At 62.4% G+C, this 27,284-nt stretch overlaps 3 protein-coding genes across 7 annotated transcripts in view; 2 read left to right on the top strand and 1 right to left on the bottom strand.

Annotated features, from left to right (window-relative positions):
* The window catches only part of MROH1 (maestro heat like repeat family member 1), a 158,072-nt gene that overhangs the window by 21,658 nt on the left and 109,130 nt on the right, over positions 1-27,284 (bottom strand). The window lies entirely within an intron of this gene.
* On the top strand, positions 7,722-13,484 carry SCRT1 (scratch family transcriptional repressor 1). Of its 2 annotated transcripts, none has more exons than XM_004265264.4 (2): positions 7,722-7,855; positions 9,866-13,484. In XM_004265264.4, exons 1-2 carry the CDS (start codon positions 7,741-7,743, stop codon positions 10,807-10,809), a joined length of 1,059 nt encoding a protein of 352 aa, XP_004265312.1. In that variant the 5' UTR covers positions 7,722-7,740; the 3' UTR covers positions 10,810-13,484. The 2 variants fall into 2 exon arrangements, with proteins under 2 accessions (XP_004265312.1, XP_049556553.1); XM_049700596.1 differs by lacking the exon at positions 7,722-7,855 and adding an exon at positions 8,023-9,139.
* DGAT1 (diacylglycerol O-acyltransferase 1) lies at positions 17,142-26,718 on the top strand. 4 transcript variants are annotated; one of them, XM_004265236.3, is made up of 17 exons: positions 17,142-17,517; positions 21,675-21,762; positions 23,826-23,866; positions 23,961-24,046; positions 24,129-24,181; positions 24,418-24,523; positions 24,669-24,785; positions 24,889-24,963; positions 25,046-25,149; positions 25,237-25,275; positions 25,377-25,418; positions 25,493-25,537; positions 25,636-25,748; positions 25,833-25,898; positions 25,991-26,078; positions 26,162-26,224; positions 26,317-26,718. In XM_004265236.3, exons 1-17 carry the CDS (start codon positions 17,321-17,323, stop codon positions 26,470-26,472), a joined length of 1,479 nt encoding a protein of 492 aa, XP_004265284.1. In that variant the 5' UTR covers positions 17,142-17,320; the 3' UTR covers positions 26,473-26,718. The 4 variants fall into 4 exon arrangements, with proteins under 4 accessions (XP_004265284.1, XP_033276026.1, XP_049556552.1 ...); XM_033420136.2 differs by lacking the exon at positions 17,142-17,517 and adding an exon at positions 19,794-20,543; XM_033420135.2 differs by lacking the exon at positions 26,162-26,224 and having other exon boundaries at positions 17,162-17,517.

Genomic DNA, 27,284 nt, shown 5'->3' with positions numbered 1-27,284 from the left:
CATCGGCAGGCGGACTCCCAACCACTGCGCCACCAGGGAAGCCCAAGTAAAAGAATTTTAAATGTAAGTGGGAGCAAAACTTGAATTTGGCTTTTCTCTCTCTTAAGAGGACAAGATTTCTTAAAATGTTGAACTGCGTTTGATAACAGATTTCAAGTTTCTTTACCTTTTAAGTGATCTGTTCTGTATTTGCCTTTGAAGTTTTTATTGTTACTTTGGCTAAGTGAATAACTATTGTTTCACAGTGACCTTTCATCCTTCGTGACTGAGTGTTCTAAACCCTTTTTAATTTTTTTTGACAAAACTTCCTAAATCAAATTCTAATGAAGTCCTTTTTTTACCTCTAGCTAACTTTGGGATGCTTCAAAGGGCCCTTGAAACATCCCAAAGAAAAATATTAAACTAAGTTCATCTGGTATGTTAAGTTACATGGGAAGTATTGTCAAATGAGTAATAAATCTTCTTAGGTTATATTGTATGGTAAATGTTACTAATATAGATATCCTAGACATTATAGGCAGTTCCTAAAATTCTGACATGTCCTGGTAAAATGTTATCAGTCATAATGCTAGTTATTATCTTAAAGTGTTGTATGTCACAGCAGTAATCAAGTTTCTTTGTCACTTGTATTGTAATCAGATTTAAACGTGCCTTCTTAAGTCTTTTGTCATTATAGACAGTTATGGTTTCACTCGAATGCCTTTGCAGAAATGCTTCCTCTTCAAGAAGATTTATAGAAAGGACTTTTGGATAAATACAGGTTTCTGACTTTCAGACCATAATGCTGAACTGGGTAACAAACTGAAGAATTCTAATGAAAAACCTGATGGCTTCATAAAGTTGTTAACAAAAAGGGTTAGTTACATAGGACTGAGTGAACTGGTGAATACGGTTATAATTTTTATGGTTTCTATCTGAAAAATTACTGGTTTAAATCTGTGTTTTCCAGGTATACAGAAACTTTCCCCTCAAACTCATTGACTTACAGAAATTTGGTAAATTTTACTCTTGTAAGCAGAATTGAAACATTATCTTTTTCTACCTGCTCCCTCCAGAGACTGGAAACTCTTAGGTTCCCAGCAGCTTTGTCAGATAAATTAGGAAGGCTACCTCACTAGCAGGTACAGAAATCCCAAGGTATTTTGGAGACCTCGAAAAGGGAGGAATTCACCTATATTTGTTAGGCAAAAATCTGTGATAAGCCCTTGGCATGACTTTCCTAGCCCTGAGAGGTCTTTTAAAAGTCCAGTCTGAGACTCCTTATAAAAATTTCAGCAAGTCTATATGATCAGTTACAGTTATATAAGTCATCAGGCCAAGTACTGAGACCAGACTTATTCTGCAAACAAATTAGTCTTAATTTGGTTACATTTGGTAGAAAAGAGGGTAATTTTAGAGAGAAAAAGATTATGTTTCAATGAATGTTAAATCTCACTTTTGTTAATGGAGATCTGTATTTACTAAGACTCACCTCCCAGATAGTTCTTTGCTGTTATGTTATATTAATGTAAAATTTAATTGAAGGACACTCTAAGTTTGTTTCTGAAGCATATCTCAGTAATCTATCTTTGGATGAAGATCAGATGCACCACAACCTGCAACTGGGGGATTATGCATACCGGAAAATACATAATTTAAAAAACTAACTCCAACCTGGACGGAAGGACGCTTATCAGGTACTCTTAACTAGCTCATGCACAGTGAAACTGAAGGGAATTGACTCGGATTAATTTCCACTCATAAAGGGTCCCTGCACTGGACTGGCCTATAGAGAGGACGGCTGACCTCAAACCCACCTTAAGGGGCTTCCCTGGTGGCGCAGTGGTTGAGAATCCGCCTGCCAATGCAAGGGACACGGGTTCGAGCCCTGGTGCAGGAAGATCCCACATGCCGCGGAGCAACTAAGCTCATGAGCCACAAGTACTGAGCCCGCGTGTCACAGCTGCTGAAGCCCGTGCGCCTAGAGCCCGTGCTCTGCAACAAAGAGAAGCCACGGCAATGAGAAGCCCACGCGCCGCAACAAAGGGTAGCCCCTGGCCGCCACAACTAGAGAAAGCCCGTGTGCAGCAATGGAGACCCAACGCGGTAAAAGGAAATAAATAAATAAATTTAAAAAAGAAAAAAAAAACTCACCTGAAAACAATGCTCCGAGGAGAAACTACACTCACACTAGGACAAGAAGACGACAACATCAGAAGTAGACAGATTGCCCAAGATCCTCGACCTGACTCATACAATCATTTCTAATGTTTTCCTGACTTCTTGCATATGAATCAAATGTTCTCCTATCATGGGCACGATCCTATGCTAGTTTTAAAAATCAGTCCAATTGTTGGGTTTGTGACCAATTACCTGTGTCTAGTACTTCTGGGTTACCTTGGTGAATTTCTCCACTCCAAGGCCCATTGGTTGGCCCTGAGGAAATTTATTTTTAAAACATTTTTTAAATAAATAAATAAATTTAATTTATTATTTTTTTAATTTTTAAAAATTTATTTTATTTTATTTTTATTTATTTTTATTTTTGGCTGCATTGGGTCTTCGTTGCTGTGTGCGGGCTTTTCTCTGGTGGTGGTGAGCAGGGGCTACTCTTTGTTGCGGTGCACAGGCTTTTCATTGCAGTGGCTTCTCTTGTTGCAGAGCACAGGCTCTAGGTGCGTGCGCTTCAGTAGTTGTGGCACAGGGGCTCAGCAGTTGTGGCCTGCGGGCTCTAGAGTGCAGGCTCAGTAGCTCAGTAGTTGTGGTGCATGGGCTTATTCGCTCTACGGCATGTGGGATCTTCCCAGACCAGGGCTCGAACCCATGTCCCCTGAACTGGCAGGCGGATTCTTAACCACTGCGCCACCAGGGAAACCTGGAAATTTACTTTAAAAGAAAAATTATAGTCACGTTCAGGTAACTATTGATATTACTAGGTAGAATCCCTTCACCTGGCCAATTAATAATGCCTGCTCTGACCCTGGCCGTAAACACGAGTTTTCTTCTGTTACTCAAGCTCATTCAGAGCAACAAGCAGAGTTTCCGCCAAGGAATGAGACCTCCCGCAATCATGGGCTGGATTTATGTAGTTAACACCAGGCTGTGGTAAGTTAAGTTAGAGGCTCCTCTATGTTGGGAACACTTAAATCATACTAAGGATAATCAGTCTAGTAACACTAGGAAACTGGCCTGGGGCCTTATGGACAACGCCAGTATATAACTTCCCTTAAAGATAAGGATTGGTACAGAACAGACTAAGTCAGACGAACCGGGATATGCTGGGCTGCACCTAATGGAAGTTCTTGACTTCTATTCTTGCTTATGAGCTTACTAATCTGCTAGCTATATAATTTGTTTATATTGCCTGTTTTACAAAATTGTTGTTTCTTGCATTACCAAATGTGTGACTGAGCCTCTGACAGAATGATAATATGTAGTTCCACATAAGATCAACGACGGCAATAGTGCAAGTCTGGATATGGGAAGAAGCAGCAAGCGGGAATATTGTCCTGCACCATAAGAGACTAGACTAGACAGGTAGTCCGGAGGCTTTTGGGCTACTCGTAAGGCCTAGTCCAATAATAGCGGCACACTGAGTGGCCTGTCAGTGAAATCTTCACCTGACCTGGGAATACGCATTCCTAGCACCGTGGGATGAAATGGTCATGAAATGCCCCCCAAACCATGCTGAAATTTACGACCCTGAAGGGGATCTGCCAACTGAAAATTGCCGTCTACCTCTGCAAGGATTAAGTCAATGGCCACTACAGCCACTGAGCTTCAACACCCCCTGAAAGAAATTCAGGGTGGAGATCAGGAATGAGGCACTCTGTGCTCTGAGAAAACCTGGCAGGACAGGCCTTCAGATAGTGAGATATTTTCAGGAGAAGATTTTATGAGTCCAAACTCTTGCATCTTCTCATACCTAGAGAAACACTAACATCATTAATGGTGACATCTGCTTTGGCTATGAAGGAGAAAATTACAATTAAAAGTCAAAATGGATTTAAAAAAAAAAGTCAAAATGGAGTAGCTATGGTTCAGACATCCAAGGAAATAACTAGGTGACACTATGGGTGTGATTTCAGACAAGTCCTTGTATTGCTGAAAGTCACACACCCTGCAGCCCGCACCCCAAACTTTGATCAGGTGGAGACAGACTTTTACTCTATGAGGCAACACTACACCCCCTCTCAGCAGGAAGTAGTTACAGAAGAAAGAGACCTCTGCCCCAATTCCCAAGAAGTATCTTCAGTACGAAGTCTCTCAAGGGGGAGTTGTTAGGGGAAACACTGACTGAAACCGCCTGCCCTGGCCAGGCAAAGACAGTAACAATTTGCATGAGTTATTTTATGACAGGAGATCCGGGTAAGGAACACGGAACTAACAAGCCACCACCAACCGGAAGAATACAGGAAAAGTCAAAAGGAGAGAGGAGACGCCAGAATCCTCCTCGCTGGAACCCATCCTGGCTGAGCGGTTGCATGTGCCACCAGAAAGTTCCCTGAGTCAGAATGATCGGCCAGAAACAACCCAGAAAGTAACCCCATCACCATAAAGCCCAAGACTGCGAGCCACGCGGCAGAGCAGTCCTCCTGGGGTCCCTTACCCTCCTCCTCTCCGCCTGGGCGCCCCTTCCCAATAAAGTCTCTTGCTCTGTCAGCACATGTGTCTCCTCGGACAGTTCATTTCTGAGTATTAGACAAGAGCCCGCTCTCAGGCCCTGGGAGGGGTCCCCCTTCCTGCAACACAGTGACCTCGACCTCAGGGTGCTTGAAAGGAGGTGGGGTGGAGAGGACTAAGTAATTGCTTCCGAGCCGCATGTGTGCTCCACAACCTGGCCTTTTCGGACTGATGGCCAAGGCCTAGGCCCAGCTGCCCCTCCCCGCTGGGCGCCCCGAGGGGCTGCAGGCTCTACCCCGAACGAGTGCGAGCGCGAGGGCGGCCTAAATGATCCCCTTGGGAGCGCCCGGGCCGTAGGACACATGTGTCGGTGCTCTGACACCCGGTCGGTCAAGAGGGTTGGGAGCCTCGGGGACGGGGAAATTGACAGACAGGCAGGGTCTGGGACAGCGAGCCAGGAATGGAAGAATCGAGAAGCTGGATGAAGGAACAGAAATGAGGGAAAAGCGAAGGGCGATGGAGGAATGGGACTGAGGAAACAGGTGCAGAGGGAGGGACAAAGGACAGGGTAGGGGAGTGGAAGAATGAGGGAAGGGGTGGAGGAGCAAAAGTACACGGACAGAGCGACAGGGCCACTGGGATAACGGAGGGGGACAGGGACGTGGTCCGAGAGCAGTGCTGGGGCGGACTGTTCGGGAGGCGGGGAACCCAGGGTGAAGGGAGTGCGCCTGGCCCGTCCCGCTGGCGCCCCGAGGGTTAGCCCGGTAATTAGGCCTCGGTCCAGATGGGCCCCCCAGTCCCGCAATCAAAATGCTAATTGGGCCCGTGCCTCCGGCTGCGCCTCTGCCTGGCCCCCCTGGGAGGGGGCAGGGACGAGTGGCTCGGCCGAGGGGGATCCCCGTCCCCGCCCCCACTGCGGGGCCCGCCGGCTGCGGCTCTGCGATAAGGGGCCAGCCGCGCCCCGCCCCCGCCCCTTGGGAGCAACTGCCACGCAAGATGAATATCCCGCCACTGCCGCGGCCTGGACCGCCGCCACAAAGCGGGCCTGTGGTCTCCGCCGCGCCCCCGCGCCGGGCTGGCTCGCTCACAGCCACGCTCACTCGGCTCCTGGGCTGAGATGCGGGAGGAACCGGAGAGCCGGGCAGGCGGCGGGGCGCTGAGCTCAGCGCGCCCGGCACGCCCCCGAACGCGCGCCCCCGGTGCGGCCCTCCCGCCGCGCGCTCCCGGCAGGTGTCCGCGGGACCGCCGTGCCGCCCCGCACAAGGTCACCGCTCTCTGCGCCGGGTGCGCACGCGCTCCCGGCTCGGACGCGCCCGGATACTCCCGGAGCCACCCCTGCAACCTTGGTCCTCAGGGACGGAGGGCTGCGTTGGGGAGCGCTCGGAGCGTGGAGACCCGAACCTCCGGGCGGGGGAGGGTGAGGGGACAATGGCGGCGCCGGGCCCTAATTGGGGACATATGTCCTCGCGCGCGGCCATTGTGCGGCCCGGAACTCCCCGCACCCCCGCGCCAGCCATTGGCTGCTGGGCCTGACGTCATGGGGGCTGCAAACTCGGGGCGGGCGGCCGGGGGAAGGGTTATCCGCCTGGTTGCGGGGCCGCGTGGGGGAGCTGCAGGCGCGCGGGAGGGCGGAAAACCACCAGTGAAACCGAATTTCTGGAGCAAGGGCAAAGCAGCCCCTCTCCCCCTTCACATCCCGCTCGGTGCGTCGCCGCTGCGCTCGACCTCCGGCCCTTGGGGGAAGGCGGGGGTGGAGGAGGCCACTCCAGCGGGCGCGGGGTCAGCCCGGGTGACCGAGTGGCAGGGAGCCACTGCGGCACAGGGCGAGCGCAGCACTTCCACACTGCACTTTCGCTGCCTCAGCATTCGCTCCTTCGCCTCCCGCCTCCCCCACCTGCCCCCGCAGATCCCTCGCCTCCACACCCGAGAGTTAGACTGGCCGGACCATTCTGGGGTCCGCCCTGCGTTCCTCCCCCAAAGATCCCAAGTCCGGGCTCGTGGGTCCCAGGCCTGTTTCCACCTCTCCCCCCACGCCCCACAATGCCGCGGACAGCTGGGCCTCCGTTCCTGGAGTCTCTCGGGGGAACTCCACACAAGCCGGGCCGCGGCATCCCCAAGACCCCTCCCAGGAGATCCTGGCGGGGGCCCGGCCCAGCGCAGCCATTTCCGCCGTCCTCTCCCCCACTCCTCCCACCCCCTCCCTCAGCTCCTGGGCTTTAAAAGCCGGAGGCTGGGCCGGGCCGCAGGCAGAGGCGGCCGCGGGTGCAGGAGGCCGGGCCCAGGAGCTGTCGGAGGGCCGAGCCCCGCCCCCGGAGCCCCCGTCCCTCCCTCCCACCTTCCCTCGGCCCGCCCTCCCAGCGCACCCCTCCCCCCGAGGACCCCCGCCCGCCGCCCGCCGCCCGCCGCCGCCGCCGCCGCCGCCGCCGCTCGCTCCGGCTGCAGACAATAAAGCAAGCCTCCCAGAGACCCCCTTCCGAGGACCCCCGCCCGGCGGCCGAGCCCCCGCGGCCCGCCCCTCGCAGCTCGCGCCGGCTTTACCCGCCCGGTCGCTGGCCGAGGTGCTGGCCGGGCCGGCGCTGGCCGCGGTGCTGAAGCTGCCGGCACTCCCGCCGCCGCCCCGTTCTCCGGGCCCGGCGCCGCCACCTCCGGGGGCATGGGGGGTCGCTGACTGAGGCTCCGCCGCGGTGGCGGGGGGGAGGGGAAGGGGGCCGCGGAGCCGGGCCAGCCCTGCACCCACTCGCAGCCTCCGGGCCCGGGACGGAGCCGCTCCCCCCCTCCCCGCCCTCCCAGCCTCCTCCCCCGCCTGTCCAGGGGCGGCACTGCGGGCTGGGGAGCCGGGACCAGAGGAGGAAAGGAAGGAAGGAAGGAAGAGAAGAGAGAAGAGGAGAAGAGAGAAGAGAATAGAAGAAGAGAAGAGAAGGAAGGAAGGAGAAGAAAAGGGATCCCGAGGAGCAGAGGAGGAAACGCAGGACAGGCAGGCAGAAGAGAGGACGGCACTCGCGCGGCAGCACCCAAAGGCCAGAGTGGGCACCCGTGCTGCTTCCGCCGCCCCTCGGATGGTGACGGGGCCCCGCCGCGGCCGCAGCCCCCCCGCGTCCCGGCTCCGCAGGCCCACAGCGCCGGAGCCCCGCAGGAATCATGCCCAGATCCTTCCTGGTCAAGAAGGTCAAACTTGACACGTTCTCCTCGGCAGACCTCGAGAGCTCCTACGGGCGCGCCCGAAGCGACCTCGGCGAGCGACTGCAGGAGAAAGGTGTGAGCTGGGATGAGGCTGGGGGCGGCGAGGGGCCCAGGGCAGGGCCGGAAGGGGTAGAGGGCCAGAGTGTGGGGCTGGAGGGAGCAGGGGCCCCAGGAAATAGACCCGAGGGAACCAGAACCAGCAGGAGGCAGTGGCTGGAGTGGGGCTTGGAGGGGAGGGAGATGGGGGGTAGGGAGAGGGGAAGGCAGAGGTAGGCCAGAACGGAGCCAAGGCTGGGCAGCGAGAGTGTCAATGCAGGAGAGACTGTGGGGAACAGGGGGCAGGAACAGGAGGTACCTGAAGGTACACACTGACCCACACCCTGACCGACACAGCATGGACACCTGCTGACATGACAGGACTTAGCGATGCATGCAAACCCACACTCAGGAAGCTGAGCCTGCTTCGGAGCCCTCTCCTCTTCTTTGGCTACACCTCCAGGACCCCCTGCTAGGGCCATCAGGGAAGTGCTATGAGCTCCAGGGAGTAGCCATGTGGTCCAGTGGGGGCGGCCCACCTGTCAGGGCAAAGGTCCCAGCCGAGGCAGCAGCAGTGTCTTCTTCCCTGAATCCAGGGTCAGGGAGAAGGGTGTGGGCAGGTGGGCTGTGGGCCGGGAAGTCCAAAGTGCTGGAGGCAGGGGGAGGCTCTTTGTGTAAGGGCGCCCAAATTCAAGGACAACTGTTAGCACGCAGGCAAGGGGTCTGAGAGTGCCAGCAGCTGGGGTGGTAGAACAAGTGTGACCTGAAGAAGCATAAGCCTGTGTGCGAGCCTGTGTGTGCCCATGTGACTGCGTGTGGCCATGTGACTGTGTGCGCTTGTGTGTGACCCTGTATGAGTGTGTGCCTGCCTGTGTGCCACTACATGGGACCATGTGACTCTAAGGCTGCTTTGCGCCCATGTGACTGGTGACCCTAGCTGAGAGTGTCTGGGTGGCTGCATGTCTGACCCTGCACGAGTAGGTGGCACAGGCCTGGGTCAGCATGCAGCCCACCCTGAGGGGACTCCAGGATTGACAGTGTCTGAGAGGCTGAGTGTAACCCTGAAGAAGCCAGAGCCTGTATTGTGTGGGGTGTGCATTTGTGACTTTGAGGTTGTGAGACCCATCTCATGCCTTGAGAACAGCTGCAGTTACCGGCATGAATAATGCTGCCTGCCTGCAGTTTGTCCCTGTGAAGGTGTCCCCTGGTGGACGCCCTGGCACTGTCTCCAATGCAGCATCTTCCTGGTCGTCTGTCCTGGGGCTGAGGAAGGCCCCCATAAAGGATTAGGGCCTAGGGGAAGAGGGCAATGCGGAACAAGGTAGGACCCAAGGCTGCAGGATGACTGAAGGGAGTGGGGGCAGAAGCAGAGTGGATGGAGGGAGATAGGGCTGGAGCTGAAGGTGGTCAAATCTAGTGAGTAGTGGGAGAGCTGGGAGATGAAAGGGAGGTGCTAGAGGTCTGCGGGAGGTAGAATTCTCCAGGGCTTGTGGGGAGACCTCGAGCACCGGAGAGGGTCGGCATCAAGGCTGGGCGCGGGTTCTCAGCACAGTGGAAAAGCCGCTGGGAGCCATGAGAGCGGGAGCGACGGGGTCCCTGGACAGGCGGTCCTGGCTTTGTGCGCTGCGGGTCTGCAGTGTGTTGCATAATCAGGGAAAACTGCTGAAGTGGGGAGAACCCGAGGGGGAGGGAGAGGGGGAGGGGAGGAGGGGGGGAGGAGGGCGAGGGAAGCGCCGCCCCTCCCCCCTGACCTTGAAGCTCCGCGGAAGGTGGGGGGGGGCAGCCGCGCCCGAAGATGCGACTCTTTTCCTCCTCCTGCGAGGGTGGGGCGGGGCCGGGCCGGGCCCTGTCTCATCTCTCCTCTCTTCTCTTCCCCTCCCTGCCGTCTCCATCCTCCCTGCCCCGCGGTCCCTCGGCCCCTTATTCTTTGTCCTCCTTGTTCCCTCCTTCCCGGACCCCGCTGTCTCCCGCCGCCCTCCCGTGTGTGTCTCGCCCGCTGCCCGGTTCCTCTCCCTCTGTCTCTCTGTCTGTCCGCCTCGGCCCTTAGGATACCTCAACGACTACGCGGGGCCTGCCTCTGTCTACGATGGCGACGCCGAGGCGGCCCTGCTCAAAGGGCCGTCCCCGGAGCCCATGTACGCTGCGGCCGTGCGGGGAGAGTTGGGCCCGGCGGCTGCGGGCTCGGCGCCGCCGCCCACCCCGCGCCCGGAGCTGGCCACAGCCGCGGGTGGCTACATCAACGGCGATGCGGCGGTCAGCGAGGGTTACGCTGCTGACGCCTTCTTCATCACTGACGGGCGCTCCCGCCGCAAGGCCGCCAACGCCAATGCCGCCGCCGCCCCCTCCACGGCCTCGGCGGCGGCCCCCGACGGCGACGGCGGAGGCGGGGCCGGGGCAGGCACGCGCGGTGCGGGATCGGGGGCCGGGGGTCGGGGCGGCGCGCGCGCGGGGGCGAGCACCGAGGCGCGTGCGGGGCCTGGGGCCGGCAGCGCGGGAGGCCGGCATGCGTGCGGCGAGTGCGGCAAAACGTACGCCACGTCGTCGAACCTGAGCCGCCACAAGCAGACGCACCGCAGCCTGGACAGTCAGCTGGCGCGGCGCTGCCCGACGTGCGGCAAGGTGTACGTGTCCATGCCGGCCATGGCCATGCACCTGCTCACGCACGACCTGCGCCACAAGTGCGGCGTGTGCGGCAAGGCCTTCTCCAGGCCCTGGCTGCTGCAGGGCCACATGCGCTCCCACACCGGCGAGAAACCCTTCGGCTGCGCGCACTGCGGCAAGGCCTTCGCCGACCGCTCCAACCTGCGCGCGCACATGCAGACGCACTCGGCCTTCAAGCACTTCCAGTGCAAGCGCTGCAAGAAGAGCTTCGCGCTCAAGTCCTATCTCAACAAGCACTACGAGTCGGCCTGCTTCAAGGGCGCCGCCGCCGCCGGCCCCCCGGCCCCGGCGCCCGCCGCGGCGCCTCAGCTCAGCCCCGTGCAGGCCTAGGGCGGCGTGGCCTCCGCCGGCCGGGTCGGCTCTCAGCAATACGGGCCCCCAGGGAGGTCTCCGCCGGCGAACGGGCGGAGGGGCCGGAGGGCGGGCCCCTCCTCACAGCAATAGGGGGAGGGGGCCCGGCCCCGCCCCGCCCGCCGGGGGCCCTGCCGGCCCCTTCAAGCAATAGGGTCCCGAGGGGAGACCCACCCCGAGCCCCCTCCCTTCCCCTCCAGGGTGCCCCAGGCTTTTTCCCAGCAATAGGGTCGAGGAGACCCAGAACCGAACCTCATCTCCGAGTTAGGTCTCTGAAGACCGGGGTGGGGTGAGGTAGGGAGCGCCCCCTTCCTCCCTCTTCTGCGCCCCTGGATCGTGTCGCAGAGACTCAGGTCTTCCCCACCCCTTCCCAAGCCTTCCAGGGCCAGGCCTGCGGCCTAGACGTCCAGGGAGCCGGTCCCTCCCCAGCAGCAGGCGGGGGAGGGGCAGGATGGGGGGCTGCAGAGGCGTCCCTACTCCTCAGTGTTCGTTGAACCCCAGGAGTGTTAGACGCGTTGGGGATCGGGGAGGGGGGCGGATGGCGGCACCTCTCTCCCTTGGGTTCCTTCTGGGCCCTCAGTCCGAGCCGCTCTCCTACCCTCGCCTCGCATCCCCTGCCAAATCCGAATTCTTCCAGCCCAGCTTCCCGGGCTCTGTCCTCCATAACGAATAATAATGACGCATATCAAATCGCATGGACTTATCCGACCTCCTCAGAACCCGCTCCCGCCCTGCCCCGGGGCCCCCTCCCTCGTACCCGGGCATTCGGTGTTGGAGGACGGATTTCTGGGGCCCGGCAGGCAGGCCTGGGCACAGCCCTCTACACACCTCTCTGTATTCGCTTTGCGGGTAAAGTCTCCTGGGGGGGGGTTGCGGATGCGTCGGGTTTCTTTCTGTATTTGTACGTTATATTTATGAACGGATTGCACTCGGGTCAGGGAAGGGGCGCTGCGGCCCCTATCCTTCCCGCCGACGCCAGGGGTTTGGGATGTCCTGGATCACTTTCCCCGCCCCTGAACCCCGCCCCACCCGGGCTCCGCCTCTTGGGAGCCTCAGGCCCCGCCTCTCAGAGGCCGGTCCCCTCCCTGGAACCCCAGGCCCCGCCCTCACTCTGTTGCCAACTTACGCCCGTCTATGCCAAAGCCTCGGCGGCGACACCGCCCCAAGGGCCCGCCCCATTGGCCGCCGCCTTTGTGACGTCACTGCATGCAGCCCCACCCACCTCCCGTCCCTTCCCGGGGCTGCCCGCTCCCTGTCCCTCTTAGTTAGTCCGAAGCCGACTATAGAGCAATAATGCGCACTGCATGCGAAGCTGCCGCCGCCTCTAGAGTTACTGAGAATCAGGTATCCCCCTGCCCCACCCACCCCATAGGCCCCTAGATCAGGGACGCTGCGCGGGGCCGGACGCGCAGACTTTCTTCCCCCTCCTCCTCCCTCCTCCTCCTCCTCCCCCCCACGGCAGAGGCCGGCGGGTGTAATGGTTTCAGGGGCGGGGCGGGGTGGTTGCCCCCCAAGACCCCTCCTTTAGTCGTCCATCACCCACCAATCCTTCATTAGGCACCAACTATGTTCCAGGCCCCCTTCTGAGTCCGCTAGGGACGTGGCGACCTGCGGGGTGTGTGTGTGTGTGTGTGTGTGTGTGTGTACGTTTGTGACGGGCCCAACGGGCTTGGGTGGGCCAGGGATGGCCACAGGTGCAGAGAGAGCCGCGGTCCCTAGACCTAACCGTGGCCCCTCACTCCTCCCCGCCCCAGCGCCGAGCTAGTGCTGGGGGCAGTGGGGCTCTGCCTTTGACTTGGGCCTGGGTTCTCAGCTCAGGTGGCACAGACCGAGGGCCCCAAGGCCCAGCGCCACCAGGGCCACCCATACCGAATCCCATTCCTTCCATCCCCTGGCAATGAGGGCTCTGTCACGTCAGTCCAGGGCTCCAGGCCAGAAGAAAAGGTGCACGCTGGAGCATTTGACCTGGCTAGCCCCATCCCCGTGGGTACCAAGCCCAGCTGCTACTCCGCTGCTCCTGCAGCGGGGCACCTGGACCTGAGAGGCCAGCACAGCAGAGCCCACGTCCAAGACCCCTACATCCCAGCTTGGTGTTCACACAGCTCCCAAGCTGGGGCCTGCCCCGCTTGCGCTGGGCACACCTGCATGCACACGCACACACAGGCACCCCACTCTACCCCACATGCCTATCTACCTACCTAAGGAGAAGGCCGGAGGGCTGTGGGCCGGCCAGGGTCTCCTGCTTCTCCCCACACCCCGCCGCCGCCGTGGAAAGCCATGGGCCCCCTCCCGCCCCCATAACTAAGCAGCACAATAACCGACTTAGCGAATTCAGGTAGAAGGAACGTTTAGGTAGCACCTATTTTGTACTGATTCTACGAGTAGGGCCCGAGATGCGGGGGCCCTCGGGTGGGGGCTGCGGCCGCCGGCCCGCCCCGCCCCCCACCCCCGCCTGCGCCCCGCCGCCTTGTACATACTCCCACCCGGAACAGGCCGGGATTTTTACTCGGGCCGCGCCCCTCTTCCGCCCCCGTTTGGGGCCGGGCCGGCCGGACAGACGGACGGACGGACAGACCTCCTTCCTAAGCACAATAGCACCAGCTCCCCGGAGCACCGCACCTCCACGAGGAGAATAAATGCCACTCTTGATAGAACTCGGAGTGTCGGGCTGATGTATACAGGGCTGGGCCCGCGCAGCAGGGGGCACTGGGGTCACCTAGGAGGCGTCTTCCGGGTCCTGCCGCTCGTAAGAGGTCGGGGCAGGCGCAGGCCCAGCGCTGGGAGTGGCACCCTACCCACACAGCCTTGGAGTCGCGCCGCTGCCTTTTGCTGGGGTGCGCCCGTGTCTTCTTTTGCGAGAAGGCAGTCTTCCACCCTGGAGGGCCGGCTTGTCAGACCCCTGAAGGCAAGGCAGTTAGCATTTCTCCTGTGGCAGGTGACTCTGCTCTGTGCCAGGAACTGGGGAGGCTACAGTCAGATCTGGCCCGGGACTGATCTAGAATGGCCAGAGGAGGTGCAGCAGGGCCTCTAATCCTGTGGCCTGGGACACCCCCACTCTTCCTGTAGGGGCTCCTGCTGTCCCTACAGGCCTGACAGCCACCAGCGAGCCTTCCTCGATGCCACTGGAGAACATGGGGACAGCAGAGGGTGTGGGGTCTGACCCCTTCCTGCAGCCTGCTGTCCACATCCTGACTCCCAGACTCAGGGGATATGTTCCCACACTGAGGAGCCCTCCATAGGTAGCTGGGCCAGGCTGGCTCTGGGGAGGAGGTGCCCAGGGGTCATAGGAGTTCCCACAGCTGCCCACAGCCACCCACAGCCCTCGGGCTCTAGACAGGACGTCATGTTGAGGAGATGAGGGGCAGGGCTATGCTGGGCTCAGAGAGCCCAGGGACATGGGCTCCTACCGCAGCAAATGCCCTCGGCACCCAGGGAGGTAGGCATGAGCTGAGAGGTCCCACATCTTTGGAGACATGTGGTCAAACCAGGTCATCCCAGGCCCAGAGCAGCTGTCTGCACACTGGCAGGGGACAGGCCCACCCAGACTCCACTGGTATGGACAGCAGGGGAGACTGACCTGCAACAGACCATAGCCTGTGGGCCTGCTGCTCAGGGTGGGGCTCACCTGGAGGTGGGCGCCCCCTTCTGGGGAGCGTCATCAGCCTTAACAACCTCAGGAAAGCCCCCAGTATTGGTAGAGGATAGGTAGGAAGCATTGCCTAATTTGCATATGAAGACTGAGCCTCAGGGGGAGGAACAACTTGTCCAAGGGCTGCCTTTGACTTAAGCCCTGCCCAATACCCCACCCATCCTAAACTCAGATTCACACCTGGGTGGGCACCAATGGCAGGGAGGAAGGCTCTCAGAGGTCCACTCCTCCCCAGGGCTCCTCAGCTTCGGGGTCTGGATTGACTGTTTCTGCTTCTCCAAGACTCTAAGGGGCAGTGGGGGTGGAAGGATGGAGGCTGCCTCCCCGGTGCCTGGGACGAGCCCACGCTTGTCTCCACAGGTGTCCATGGACAGAACTTTGCATTCCAGAGAACAGGCTGCTGGTCACCATGTCCAGTGTCTTCCCTCACAGGCTTCCTTGGCCTGCCCGCTGTGCCTCCAACCTAGTGTCAGCTCGAGGCCCTTTCTAAACCCCAAAACCCTTCCAGCCCTTTATTCGACCAGACCTGCAGGTTCCTCACCCCGGGCCAGGTGTTGCTTCCACCAGCAGGGAAACTCGCCACTGAGCTTTCTTCGACAACTCCTCATGCACACATTTGTCCCCAAACAACCTCACCTACCTTGACCTTTTGCCTCTCCCCTGTGGGTCTGGGCCGCACCGCACCCAGGATCCTGAGGTGCTGGGGCTGTGGGCGGGGCTGGCGTAGGCCCCACCTCCCTCCTAGAAGTCCCGCCCACTATCAACCACAGGCCTCCGCCTCCCTCAGACAGGCCCTGCACCCCGCTGGTACAGGGGCTCTTCCTTATTGGTGCCTTCACAGCCCCTGCCTTCCCATTGGCTCGAGGCCTTCATCTTGCTCTCAACTTCGGTGGTGGAACCCTTGGTTCCCCCACAGGCCCCGGTCAGATCGGTCCTTTCTGGCGGCCCCCAGTCCACCCTGGTCCCCTCACTCCTACTGCTTCTCGTCTGCCGACGACTTGGAGCCTGGACGCGGACACAGGCAGCCGCTTCTAACACGGCCCTTCACTCCTCGTTGGCTACTGCGCTCAGCCTCTCTGGGCCTACTGGCAGCCTGAGCCGTCGATCTTCTCCTCTACCAATCAGAGTGCCAGTCCGGGCCGGCCCTCTAGTCTTGGCTCTTTATTGGAGGATGGCAGGGCCAGAAGGTGCGCGGAGACACGTGGGCGTGGGTGGGGAGCTTACCACTAGCTGCCTGGGAGAGGTCATTGGGAGGGAGGGCCAGAGCTCCCAGGGCTCACCCCTACGCTGCGGCCTCCCGAGAGGACCCTCTCCTGCGTCCGACCTCCCTTGGGATCAGTACTCAGAAAGGCCTAGCTCCCCCTGGCTCAGGTCTGCCTAGGAACAGACGAACGTTCTTGGACACTGGATAAGAGACGGGGCTGGTCCTGACCCGCCGAGGCTGGGCCATGTGGGCACGCAGGAGGGGTTCTGGCGCCCAATGAGGGCGGCCCCTTTAGCAGGCTACTCGAAAACACCTGCAAGGTAGCCTCAGCCTGCCAGGAAGGGATGCCAGGCTGCTATAAGTCGCAAATGGTCCGGTGGCAGAAGCACGTGTCACCAGGGGGCCCAGGTGCCTGTCCGTGGAGGTGATGGATCCAGGGCAAGCCGGGCGGGAAGGAGGGCTGACCTCAGGCTGAGCCTCTGGGTTTATTTGCTTTCAGAGAGGTGATCTCAGCCTTGCTTACCTCAGAGGAGTGAATGGAGTGGGTTCTGCGGCTAGGGGTGTTTCTTGGGTAAACCAGGCCTGAGCCCCCAGTGAACCCTCGCATCCGAAAATCCAGGATACTCACACTCCATGCTCTTTGCAAAATGCAGGTCAAGCCAAGTGGGACCGGACTTGCCCGCCCACGGTTCTCCCCGTGCAGTTGTTATGGTGTATTAGTTGCTTCATTTAACGACTGGATGACTGCAGACTGTGCAATGACACAGAAGCCTCTGGGCCGCCGCGAACTGGCACTTCAGGATCCCCACGCCCTGGCAAAACTGGCCCGGGTGCGAAAGGCGGGAAGCTCTGCAAGTCTGCGGACGAGGGCAGAAGGGAGCTGGGTGGAGAGGCGGGCCGGGCGTGCCCATTGTGGGGGCGAGGGCAGCACCCTTGCCCTTCCCCGTCCTGGGCCTGCAGGGGAGAAGTGCTGCCCTGGGCGTAGGTGGGCCAGGTGGAGGTACCCGGGACGCGGGGCCTGGGGCCTTTCTCTCGCTCCATCCTTTGGCCTGGCGCTTGTCTGAACAACCTAAGCGGAGGAAAAGCGGGGGCCTACGGTAGTAACTAGAGGGCTCGCGGAGCATCAACGCCCTAGGTGTCTGTCTGACAGTAACGCACGAGGCATTTCATAAATAACCTACATCCCCACACCCCGCGCCTGGGCTGAGGCATGACGAAACCCTGCGTTGAAAGAGCGGGACAAGGGTCAGGCAGCGGTCAGGAGGGGCTTCCAGCTGCCAGGAAGCCGCGCGTTTTCCGCCGAGGCCCTCGGGGAGCAGCGTCCGCCCCTGGCTGCGCGCCCGCCTCCGCGCTCCGGCTTGCGCCATGAGACTACAACTCCCAGCGTGCCCCGCGCGCCAGCGGACTACAAATGGACGCGCGCCGCGGCCACGGGCCAGTTAGCAGCTCCGGGAGCGACGCTGCCGCGGGCTCGGGGAGGACCCGGCGGTTGCGCGCTGATTGGCGGCGCAGGCTACGGCGGCCGACAGGGGGCGGTGGCGGCCTCTGGCCGAGGGACCGGAGGCGGGGCCTCGGGCCTCGGGCGCTGCGAGCGCGGTGGACCACGACTCCGCCGCGGCTGGGTGCGGGCTGAGGCCATGGGCGATCGCAGCGGCGCGAGCGGCTCCCGGCGCCGGAGGACGGGGTCGCGGCCCTCGAGCCAGGGCGGCAGCGGGCCCGCGGCGGCAGCGGCGGAAGAGGAGGTACGGGACGTGGGCGCCGGGGGGGACGCGCCTGCCCCGGAGAAGGACAAGGACGGAGACGTCGACGTGGGCAGCGGCCAGTGGGATTTGAGGTAGCGGTGCGCCTGACCCCTAACCTTTGACCCCGACCCGGGGCCTGCGCGACCCTCGCTGTTCCCCCAGGCGTGTCCGCCGCAGCTCGGATTCCGAGCCCGAGAGCCTGGCTTCCGGACTTTGCGTGGACAGGTGTGCCCCTTGGGCCTCCGCGGGGAAACTTAGGGAGAGGTTAGGGGTGGAGGGTCGCCTGACAGAGTCACACAGGTGGGGGCGCCGAGGGGAGCCGGCCCAGCTTCCAGACGCCCCCCCCTGCCCATCTTTAGGTGGGTCCTGAGGCTCTTTCCCAGGGTGAGCCCAGAACCTGGAGCCCGAGGTGGGCTGGTTCCAGCCACCCGTACTGTCTTCTTCCTGGAAGGAGATGGATGGCGTCTGGCGGTGTGTGATGAAGGGGGCCCCTCCTGAGGGCTATGAGGGGTGCCTTGTGGGTAGATAAGGCTCCCAGAGGAGGGTGGGCTGGCTGGGGAGTGGGCCAGCAGGAGCTTGGGACTGCCTGAGGAAAGGGGCAGGGGGCAATGCGAGAGGGTTTCTCATTCCTTGCAGACCCTCCCAAGAATGGTCTTCACAAAGGTCCCTCATCCTTTACCCAGCGATTGATTGGCCTGGGGTCCTGCTTATATTACCAGCACAAATGCCTGCTCTAGGGTCAGAGATGGGTCCTGTATTGGGACTCTCACCCCTGGCTGGGGTACAGGAGAAGGGTTTGAAGTGGGCACACCCACAGGTGGTCTCCCTGCTTAGCTGAAGGACTCATGGGAAGCGGGTGGGGAGCAAGCTGTGGCTGATGGCGAGGACCTGGCCCACCTGGGCATTGGCTAAGTCCTGCAGCTGGCTCCAGGCGGTCGCTTTGCCGTCCTCCACGCCCCCTCCCCCCACCGGAGCCTTCCCGGCCCAGGGGCCCTCAGGGACTCTGGCTTTGGAAGCAGCTCCAGAGCTAGAGATGATCAAGGAGGAAGTGGGCAACCTGTCAGTGGGTTGGCAAGGATTTGCTCTCTCATGAAAGAAGAACCGAGGCTTTCTTCACTGGGTACTGTGGGGAGGGGATGGGCAAAGGCAGCTGTGGTGCAGGCACTGTCCTTGCCCTTCGGGTGCGCACAGTTCACCTGGGAGATAAGATAATCTCAGCACTGAGCAGTGGGGGCAAAGGTCTGGCGCAGAGTTCATGAGGGCGGCTCTCCTGAGGGGTGCTGGCTTCCTGTGGGCCTGAGGTGGGACTGAGGGAGGATGCAAAGGATAGGAGTGTCCTGGAGTCCCCTCTGCCACCTCCCCACATTATCCTCTCCAGGAGGCAGGGGCGTGGCTGGCTCCATCTCCCTCTGGAGGGGGTGGGATTTGGGGTCATTTTGTATGAGATGGGGGGAGTGTGCCAGCTTTGGGCCAAGCTGTCACCCTGGGCGGGCAGTCACTTTCCTGCTCTACGCAGGTCAGGTGGCCAGAAGCCTCCCCTGTACTCCTGCTAGTTGGGCTGAGCCAGCAGGAGCCCCGACTGCCCACCGTCAAGGCTGGGACCCTTGGGAAGAGGAGCTGGAGGTGGCAGGGATGGGCCACAGTCCCCTCGGGTCTGCAGGACACACAGGCTCTGTGCGCTTGTCCCTCATGCCAGATACCGCAGGGGTTGGGTCTCCTGGGGCAGAACCAGGCCTTGCTCTGTCTGCCCGCTTGGCATCTGGCCTCCGCCGCCCCTCCTCCCCGTCATCTTCCTCTCACCTGCCGCCTCTCCTCCCTGCTTGTTCCTCCCCCTTCTTCCTCCCTCCCCTCCCGACACTTCCTGCTCACCTTGGCCTGGCCGGGGCGGTCACGCTCTGGGTGGGGCCGGAAGGAGGGCCGCCCCTCTAGCCCTGCCTCTCAGCTCATTCCTTTCAGGTGCACCACACTCGCCTGTGCGCTCTCCAGCCCTTGGTTCACGGGCCCTCCAGGCGGGGCCTTCTTGTCGTGGGGCTCTCCCAGGGGTTTGTCTCTGGGGTGTCCTCTGTTTCTCCCTCTCTAGCAGGGACTGAGGACACGGGGAGCCCACCCAACTGGAGGAAGTGCCAAGGGGGTGGCAGCTGGGAGGCGAGCTGGCACCCTGCCCCCTCCTCGTTCTAACTGGCCCTGGAGCTGGACCGTGTGGTCCCGCGTGTGTGGTCCACACTTGGGGCTGTGCCTCTGGGCAGACTTTGAACCTCAGTGAGCCTCAGTTTCCCTGTGTGCCCGCCTCCCAGTGCTGGTGTGAGGTGGTGAAAGAGGTGATACCTGTGATGAGTTAGAATGGCCCTGCTGGCTGGGTGGGACTTGGGAGCAGGTGGGCAGGCCGCTGGAGGGCACAGAGGCGTGGGCAGCGCCTGCAGTAGGGGAGAGGGTGACAGAGCTCTGGGCAAGGCGGCCAGGCCCCGCGTCCATGCCAACCATGCCTGGTGCCCTCTGGTCCACTGCAGCTGACTGCATCGGCAAGGCTGGACCTCTGGGGGGATTGGTGGGCGGTGGGCTTCCTTCCCTGGGTTGGGCCCTCCGACCTCTGGGGGCACAGAGCTGCCTGGGTTGGGGGTCGTCAGAAGGCCGGTGGAGGGACCTGAGGGGCGGGTGTGGGTGGCTTGGGGAAGGCCTTAGGAGCTTGACAGCAGCGATCTGGGAGAGCTTTTATAATGTTACTTGTTGTCAGGTTTGGAAAATGCCACCGCTCCCTCACCCCCAGTTTCATCTTAGAGATTGCTGCAGATAAAGTCAGCGTGGTCTTCTCGGTGGCCCAAAGCGGGCAGGGGTCACGCTGTTGTGAAACAGTCCCCTGGGCGTGTCAAGCCGGGCGTGGACATGCAGATGGCGGTTGGCAGCTTGTAGCATGAGGTGGCTTTGGGACGCTTCCAGTAAAAGCGACTGGGCTTGAATTTGGGGGAGGGTTCTGGGCAAGCCCGGCCAGTGGAGAGGCCCAGAGACTGTCCTGTCTGGGGAGCTGGGCCTTGGAGCTCTGCTTGCCTCTTCGAAAGGCAGAGCGCCTGGGGTGGAGCTCACAGCCCCGCTGCGCGTGCTCCAGGATGGCGCTGGAGGGCAGGTGCGAGGAGGCCAGGGCTGTGACTGGGAGAGGCGGGTGGGCCAGGTGGGGGCAGACCTCGGTCTGGGAAGGCAGAGGTCAGACCGTCAGCACTGCCCTGGCTGAAGATGCTGAGTGGTGTCTCGTCCTCCCTGGCCCTCATCTCCTGGGTGCGGCTGTTTGAGTGCTGACCCCAGCCGTAGCCAGGCCTGCCACAGAGGCAGGGCCACCCCCGGAGGCCCTGTCTTCTCCTGTGCCCCAGCTGCCTCTTGAGGTGGAGCTGTGTCCACAGGAGGGAAAGGGAGGCCCTGGCTTCTCTTACAAAACCGGAGGCCTTGCTCAATGCCGTGGAAGGCCTCCTGGTGGCAGGGCACTCGGGGTGAGGCGGGGCTGCCGCCAAGGACCGGCACGAGGTCTGAGCCTTGCCCCGCCGTGCTGTGGCCCCTCCACCTCTGCCTCGCCCTGAGGGTCAGGCAGGGACGTGAGGGTCTGCGTCTGTGTCCCCCAGCCCCGGCGCTGGGTGGGAGCGCTCAAGGGCGGGGGGCACCGAAAGCGCCTCCGCTGGCTTCTACTGTAGACCTCCCTGCCATCAGGCGTCCAGTGCCTGGGTGCCGGTGCCCGCTGGGACCTGTGTGGGCCAGATGGAGGGAGGAGGCGGTTGGAGTGGGGCCCTTGGCTCACCGGGTGGTGGGCTGGGCTGACTGCAAAGGCAGATTCGCACCCCCCCATCTGTCCAGCATTGCCGGATGGGCCCCCGGACCCCTGGGGTGGACTCTTCCTGTGGGCCATCAGCACTCCTTAGCCAGCGAGGGTGGCGGCAACCAGAGGCAGCTGCGGGGGGAGGGGTGCTCCCAGCCTGGGGGACTCCAGCCGCCCCGTAGCCAGCTCCTGCCTGTGGCGTGCCCCGCCCACCCGCAGTGTGGAGCGGCAGGCCTCTGGGTGTTCCTGAGAGCTTGGCACGGCCTGGCCCCTCTCTGGTGACAGTTGGGGAGTAGGCTGGTGGGCAGATGGGCGTGCGCTGCCCAGAGTGAGGGGCTGGGTGTGGCCAGGTTCACAGGTGTCTGCCAGTGCTGGGAGGCATGGGCCTGCTTTGGGCCTCGCTCGAGGTTCTCACTGCCTTGGGCTCTGCGGGTGCCCACTCCTGCTTTCCAGGTGCCACCGCCTGCAGGATTCTCTGTTCAGCTCTGACAGTGGCTTCAACAACTACCGTGGCATCCTGAATTGGTGTGTGGTGATGCTGGTAAGTAGGGTGGCATCTTGGAGCAGGTGTCCCTGTGGCCAGGCGGGGCACGAGCTCTGCCCCCTGGGGCGGGTGGCCAGAGCTTTTGTGGCTGGGCTGAGTGGAGGGGGATCGCGGTGGCGGTGCCTGCAGCGGCCGTATACTGGGCTCCCGGAGGGCACACACTCAACCCTTGTCCCTGTTGAATCCCAGGAGACGCCTGCAGGGCTAGCGTGGGAGCCTTTGTGCCGTGGGCTGTGCCCGAGGGGCTGGGGTCTCCTGAGGGGCTTCTCTGGCTTGGCGTGGGGGCAGGAAGGAGTAGATGGGCTGGTGGGCCTTGGGGCTGTGGAAGGGGTGCTGTGGGCGCAGGGCCTCCTGGCAGCGCGTGTGAGTGGTCTTGGGGCTCCGCGAAGAGTTTCCTCTTCTGTTCCAAATGGCCCTCATGGGCGTGGAGCCCCCGGGCAGGCCTGGACTTGGAGGAGCAGTGGTGAGAATACGGTTCTAGCCCCGGGCTCCCCTCCCTCAGTCTCAGGAGGGTGAGAGTGGGGAGCCCCGCGCCTGCCTCGCTCTGCGGCCTGGTCGAGGCCACTGCTTCAGGGGCCCCGCTCCTCCGGCACTTGGCAGCTAGAGTCCAGCGCTCCAGGGTACAGCCTTCAGGCGGGGCAGGGGGCAGGGGCCTCTCTGGGCTCTGCCCCCGCCACTCAGGGCTGACGTGGCACATCACCCTTGACCCTCCACCCGACGTGTCTGCCCGTCTTGGGCGTGGCTCCCGCGGCTGCCCGTGTGCAAGGGGCTCCCGCACCTTCCCTGCCTGTGGCCCCAGGAGGCTCCCTGGGGAGCTGTGGGGCACCATGCAGCCTGGTGGGTGAGAAGCTGGCTGGGCAAGGGGAGGGCGGGCCATTGGCCAGCCCAGACCCAGGAGATGACGTGTCCCTGGTCTCTGGAGGCCGTTGCCGGCCGAGGCTGGGTTTGTGAAGAGGGGGTCGTGTGGGGCGGGCCCTCAGCTGCCTGGGCGGCACTGTCTGCTCCCCTGCAGCCCCTGGGCCTGCCTGGCCCTTTGGTGTCGCCCCAAAGCCTTCCCCCTGCTTCTGGTACCTCTGCCACACCCTTCCTGTAGGAGACGCGCATCCCGCGCTGCGTCCCCTCTGCAGCCTGGGCCTCCAGGTGGGTGCTGCCTGTTTGCAGCTCCAGCTCTCGCCTGCTGTGAGCTCTCAGGACAGGCCACCGCCAGGTGGGGTGACACTGTAGGACCGCGTGTGTCCTGGTAAGCTGGCCGCTCAGGCGTGTGACTGGGAGAGGGTGTGGCAGCTGGCCCCTGCATCTCTGAGCTTGTTCACCTCCTCGTGAACCTTGCCAGGTAAGGGACCCCACCAGTGTCCCCTGGAGAAGCATCACTTTTCTGCGGACCCTTCCGTAACCTGCACGGGGCCTGTGCCTTGTGGGGTGAGGGAGCAGGTCCCCGTCCCTGCAGAGGAAAGCCAGGCCCCCAGCCACCGGCTAAGGCAAGAGCTTGTTGTGATGGGGCTCCATCCTCAGCTGCTGTTGCCGCAGGAATGGCCGAGGCGGGCAGGGGCATGAGTCACAGTGTGGCGTTCCAGGCCCAGCTTCCCCCGGCCCCTCAGGACTCTGGCCCACAGGGCATGGGCACTCCCGGTGCAGCGCCTGCCACACAGCCGGGGCCTGACTGGCAGGGCGGCGCCCTGGGCGTGGGTCGTGGCTCCATCCGGCAGGCTTGGACTTTGGGACTGTTGCTGTGGCCTTGGGGCCCTCACCAGCTCGGTGGGATGGGTGCGGGCTGCTGGACGGCGTGGGTCTCTGTCTGCTGCTGAAGACACAGGCATCTGGGAGATGCCTGGTGTCGGGGCGGCTCCTGTTGGCGTGCCGGGGGCAGTGCCGAGGGGCTTCCCGCCCCTGCGCTGGCGTCTGCGGGGTGGCTGGCGAGTCTTGGAGCTTGGCGTGAGGTCAGGCAGGGCTGGGCCTGCAGGGTGGAGGCTGCTGCTGGGACCCAGGGGTGCCGGGAGGAGCTGGGGTGGCTGTTCCGGGGCCAGAGGTGACGGAGTCGTGTCCCTCTCTCTCTCTTGCAGGTCTTGAGCAATGCGCGGTTATTTTTAGAGAACCTCATCAAGTGAGTGGGCCCTGGCCCTGCCCCACCCACTGCCAGCTCAGGCCCCGCCCTTCTCCCCCGCTCAGACCCTCATCCCCCACCTGCCCATCCGCAGGTACGGCATCCTGGTGGATCCCATCCAGGTGGTGTCTCTGTTTCTGAAGGACCCCTACAGCTGGCCCGCCCTGTGCCTGGTCATTGGTGAGCTGAGTGCCCAGGAGGCCTCGGGTGGGGACGGGGCTGACCCGAGCCTGAACCTGCCCTGTGGCGCTTCTGTCCTCAGTGGCCAACGTCTTTGCCGTGGCTGCGTTCCAGGTGGAGAAGCGCCTGGCTGTGGTGAGCAGCACCCTCACGCCCACCCTCGCCCTGCCCGGAGGTCTGCTCCTCTCCAGCCAGACTTAGGGCAGACCAGCAGCCCGGCCCACTGTGTCTCATCCAGGCTTTGGGGCTGTGTGTGGCTTTCCCGGGAGGGGCTGCACCACAGGCCTGGCAGCCATGCCCTAGGGAGACCCTCTGGCCGGGGAGTGAGGGCCCCCGGCTGAGCGCTGTGCTTCCCCCCCCCGCCACCTCAGGGTGCCCTGACGGAGCCAGCAGGGCTGCTGCTGCACGTGGTCAACTTGGCCACTATTCTCTGCTTCCCGGCGGCTGTGGCCTTACTGCTTGAGTCCATCACTCCAGGTGGGCCACCCATCTCAGCCCCATCCCAACCTGTCTCTGGGGCCCGTAGGAGAGACCTAGGCGAGCCACAGGGGCTGCCCCTGTGGCTGTGGCTCTCCTGTGGCCAGTGTGGGAGGTGCATGGCCTGAGCTTGCCTCTCCTGCAGTGGGCTCCGTGCTGGCTCTGATGGCGTACACCATCCTCTTCCTCAAGCTGTTCTCCTATCGGGACGTCAACCTGTGGTGCCGACAGCAGCGCAGGGCTAGGGCCAAGGCCAAGGCTGGTGAGGGGCTGCCTGGGGCTGGGGCCACCCAGGGCTGCCACCTGCTGTGGGGCTGGACCCGGGCAGCATCGCAGCCTCACCCCACCCTGCCACTTGCTCGTAGCTGCTGCGGGTAAGAAGGCCAACGGGGGAGCCGCCCAGTGCACCGTGAGCTACCCTGACAACCTGACTTACCGAGGTGAGAACCCTGCCAGGGCCTGGGGGAGGGGCGCTGCTGGGGGCCGGGGCCTCGGCCTGCTAGCCCCACCCTCCCGTTGCAGATTTGTACTACTTCCTCTTTGCCCCCACCCTGTGTTACGAGCTCAACTTCCCCCGCTCCGCCCGCATCCGAAAGCGTTTCCTGCTGCGTCGGCTCCTTGAGATGGTGAGGCTGGAGGCTGGGGCCCTCGCGGGCTGGGGGGCCACGGGGCACTGGGGGGTTCAGCCCGCTGTTCTCTGCTTCCTCCTCCAGCTGTTCCTCACGCAGCTCATGGTGGGGCTGATTCAGCAGGTACGCGGGCTGGGCTGGGGGCTGCGCTGTGCGGGGTGGGGGAGTTGCTGGAGGAGGGTAGCTCGGGCGGCCAGCGAGCTGACACCCTGCCCTCTTTGCAGTGGATGGTCCCCACCATCCAGAACTCCATGAAGCCCTTCAAGGTGAGCAGGCAGGCCCTCGCGGGGTGGGGTCTGAGGGCGGGGCCGAGGGAGCCAGCTGCACCCTGTCTCTGCAGGACATGGACCACTCCCGCATCATCGAGCGCCTCCTGAAGCTGGCGGTGAGCAGCCTGGCGGGTTGGGGCATGTGGGGGGCGGGGTGGGGCATGTGGGGGGCGGGGTGGTGGTGTTCTGGAACCTGGCACGCGCCTCCCCGCAGGTCCCCAACCACCTCATCTGGCTCATCTTCTTCTACTGGCTGTTCCACTCCTGCCTTAACGCCGTGGCCGAGCTCATGCACTTCGGAGACCGGGAGTTCTATCGGGACTGGTGGTGGGTGGCCTTGGGTGTGGGGCCGGGGGCTGGGGGGGGAGGGCCCTGGCGCAGCCCGGTCACCCGCCGTCTCCCGACCCCCAGGAACTCTGAGTCCGTCACCTACTTTTGGCAGAACTGGAACATCCCCGTACACAAGTGGTGCCTAAGGTGGGTGTGGGCGCTGCAGCCAGCAGGCGGGCGGCACATGGCCCGGGCGCCCGCCCCACGGCCGCCCGCCCCACGGCTGCTCCCTTTTGCAGACACTTCTACAAGCCCATGCTCCGGAAGGGCAGCAGCAAGTGGGTAGCCAGGACGGGGGTGTTCCTGGCTTCGGCCTTCTTCCACGAGGTCAGTGCCCTGTGGGCGCGTCTGCCCCACCTCGGGCGGGGGTGGCCGAGGGGTAAGCTGACACCCCTCTCACCCCCACCCAGTACCTGGTGAGCGTCCCTCTGCGCATGTTCCGCCTCTGGGCCTTCACGGGCATGATGGCTCAGGTGAGCACCCCGCGTGGCCGGGCATCCGCTCCGCGCCCGGGAGCCAGCCCCGTGGTCGCTGAGGCCTGCTAACCGGGCCCCCGTGTCCCCAGATCCCACTGGCCTGGATAGTGGGCCGCTTCTTCCGCGGCAACTACGGCAACGCGGCCGTGTGGCTGACCATCATCATCGGGCAGCCGGTGGCGGTGCTCATGTATGTCCACGACTACTACGTGCTCAACCACGAGGCCCCGACGGCCGCGGCCTGAGCCGCTCCGGGCCGGCCCTCCCTGCTGCGGCTGCCCGCCTTGCCTCACTGCCCGTGGCTGGAGCCGGCCTCCACCTGTGTGCTGGGGAGAGGCCTGGCTGCTCGATGCTGCCTCTCTGCCCCTATGGGGCACCCTCCTGCCCCCTCAGGGACGGCAGACTGGGCCCGTGGGAGGTGCCAGCACTCGGGAGCTGTGCCGATCCTGCCCAGGGGTCTGAATGTGTCAATAAAGCGCTGTCCACAGTGAGCTCCCTCAGCCTCCGGGGCACGGGGCTGCTGGGAGGTGGTGGCCGTCCCAGTCCCGCGGGGGCGGCCTTCCTTGGGCTGGACCATGGGAGGGGGATCTGGGTCCCTTCGGCATCCCAGGGCCTGGAGCAGTTGCCTGGCTGTGGCTGGGCTGGGGGGAGGGGGTGCGCGGCATAGGACACAACCTCCCTGCATCCCAAGACTTCTTGTCCTACAAGGTGGGGCCTCAGAACTCCCAGGCCCCGTGTGCCTGAGGGCTCCCCAGAAGTGGACTTCAGCTTGGGGTGGGGCCGGAGGCCGAGAGGGCCGAGAATCAGGACTGACTCGAGACTCCAAGGCAAGGCTGCAGAGGACACAAAGGCCAAGTGCCCAGGCCCCTGGGGAGGGGCAGCCACGTGCTGGGGCGCTCACCTGGGGTGGGCTCTGGGCCTCTGGGATGAGGCAGGTGGCCTGACCCAACCCTCGTCCTGGGCCTCCCTCTCAGTGGCCTCCCTGATAACTGCTGGCTTGAGGCCTCCCCGGCCCCCTCCCAGCCCTGCCCAGTTTTCCTGGCACTGACTGGGCTGG

Source organism: Orcinus orca, chromosome 17 (assembly GCF_937001465.1).
Source record: "Orcinus orca chromosome 17, mOrcOrc1.1, whole genome shotgun sequence".
In the NCBI taxonomy this organism is placed as follows: Eukaryota; Metazoa; Chordata; class Mammalia; order Artiodactyla; family Delphinidae; genus Orcinus; species Orcinus orca.
The sequence above is the reverse complement of the archived record's forward strand: the minus strand, read 5'-3'. Positions and strand labels throughout refer to the sequence as shown.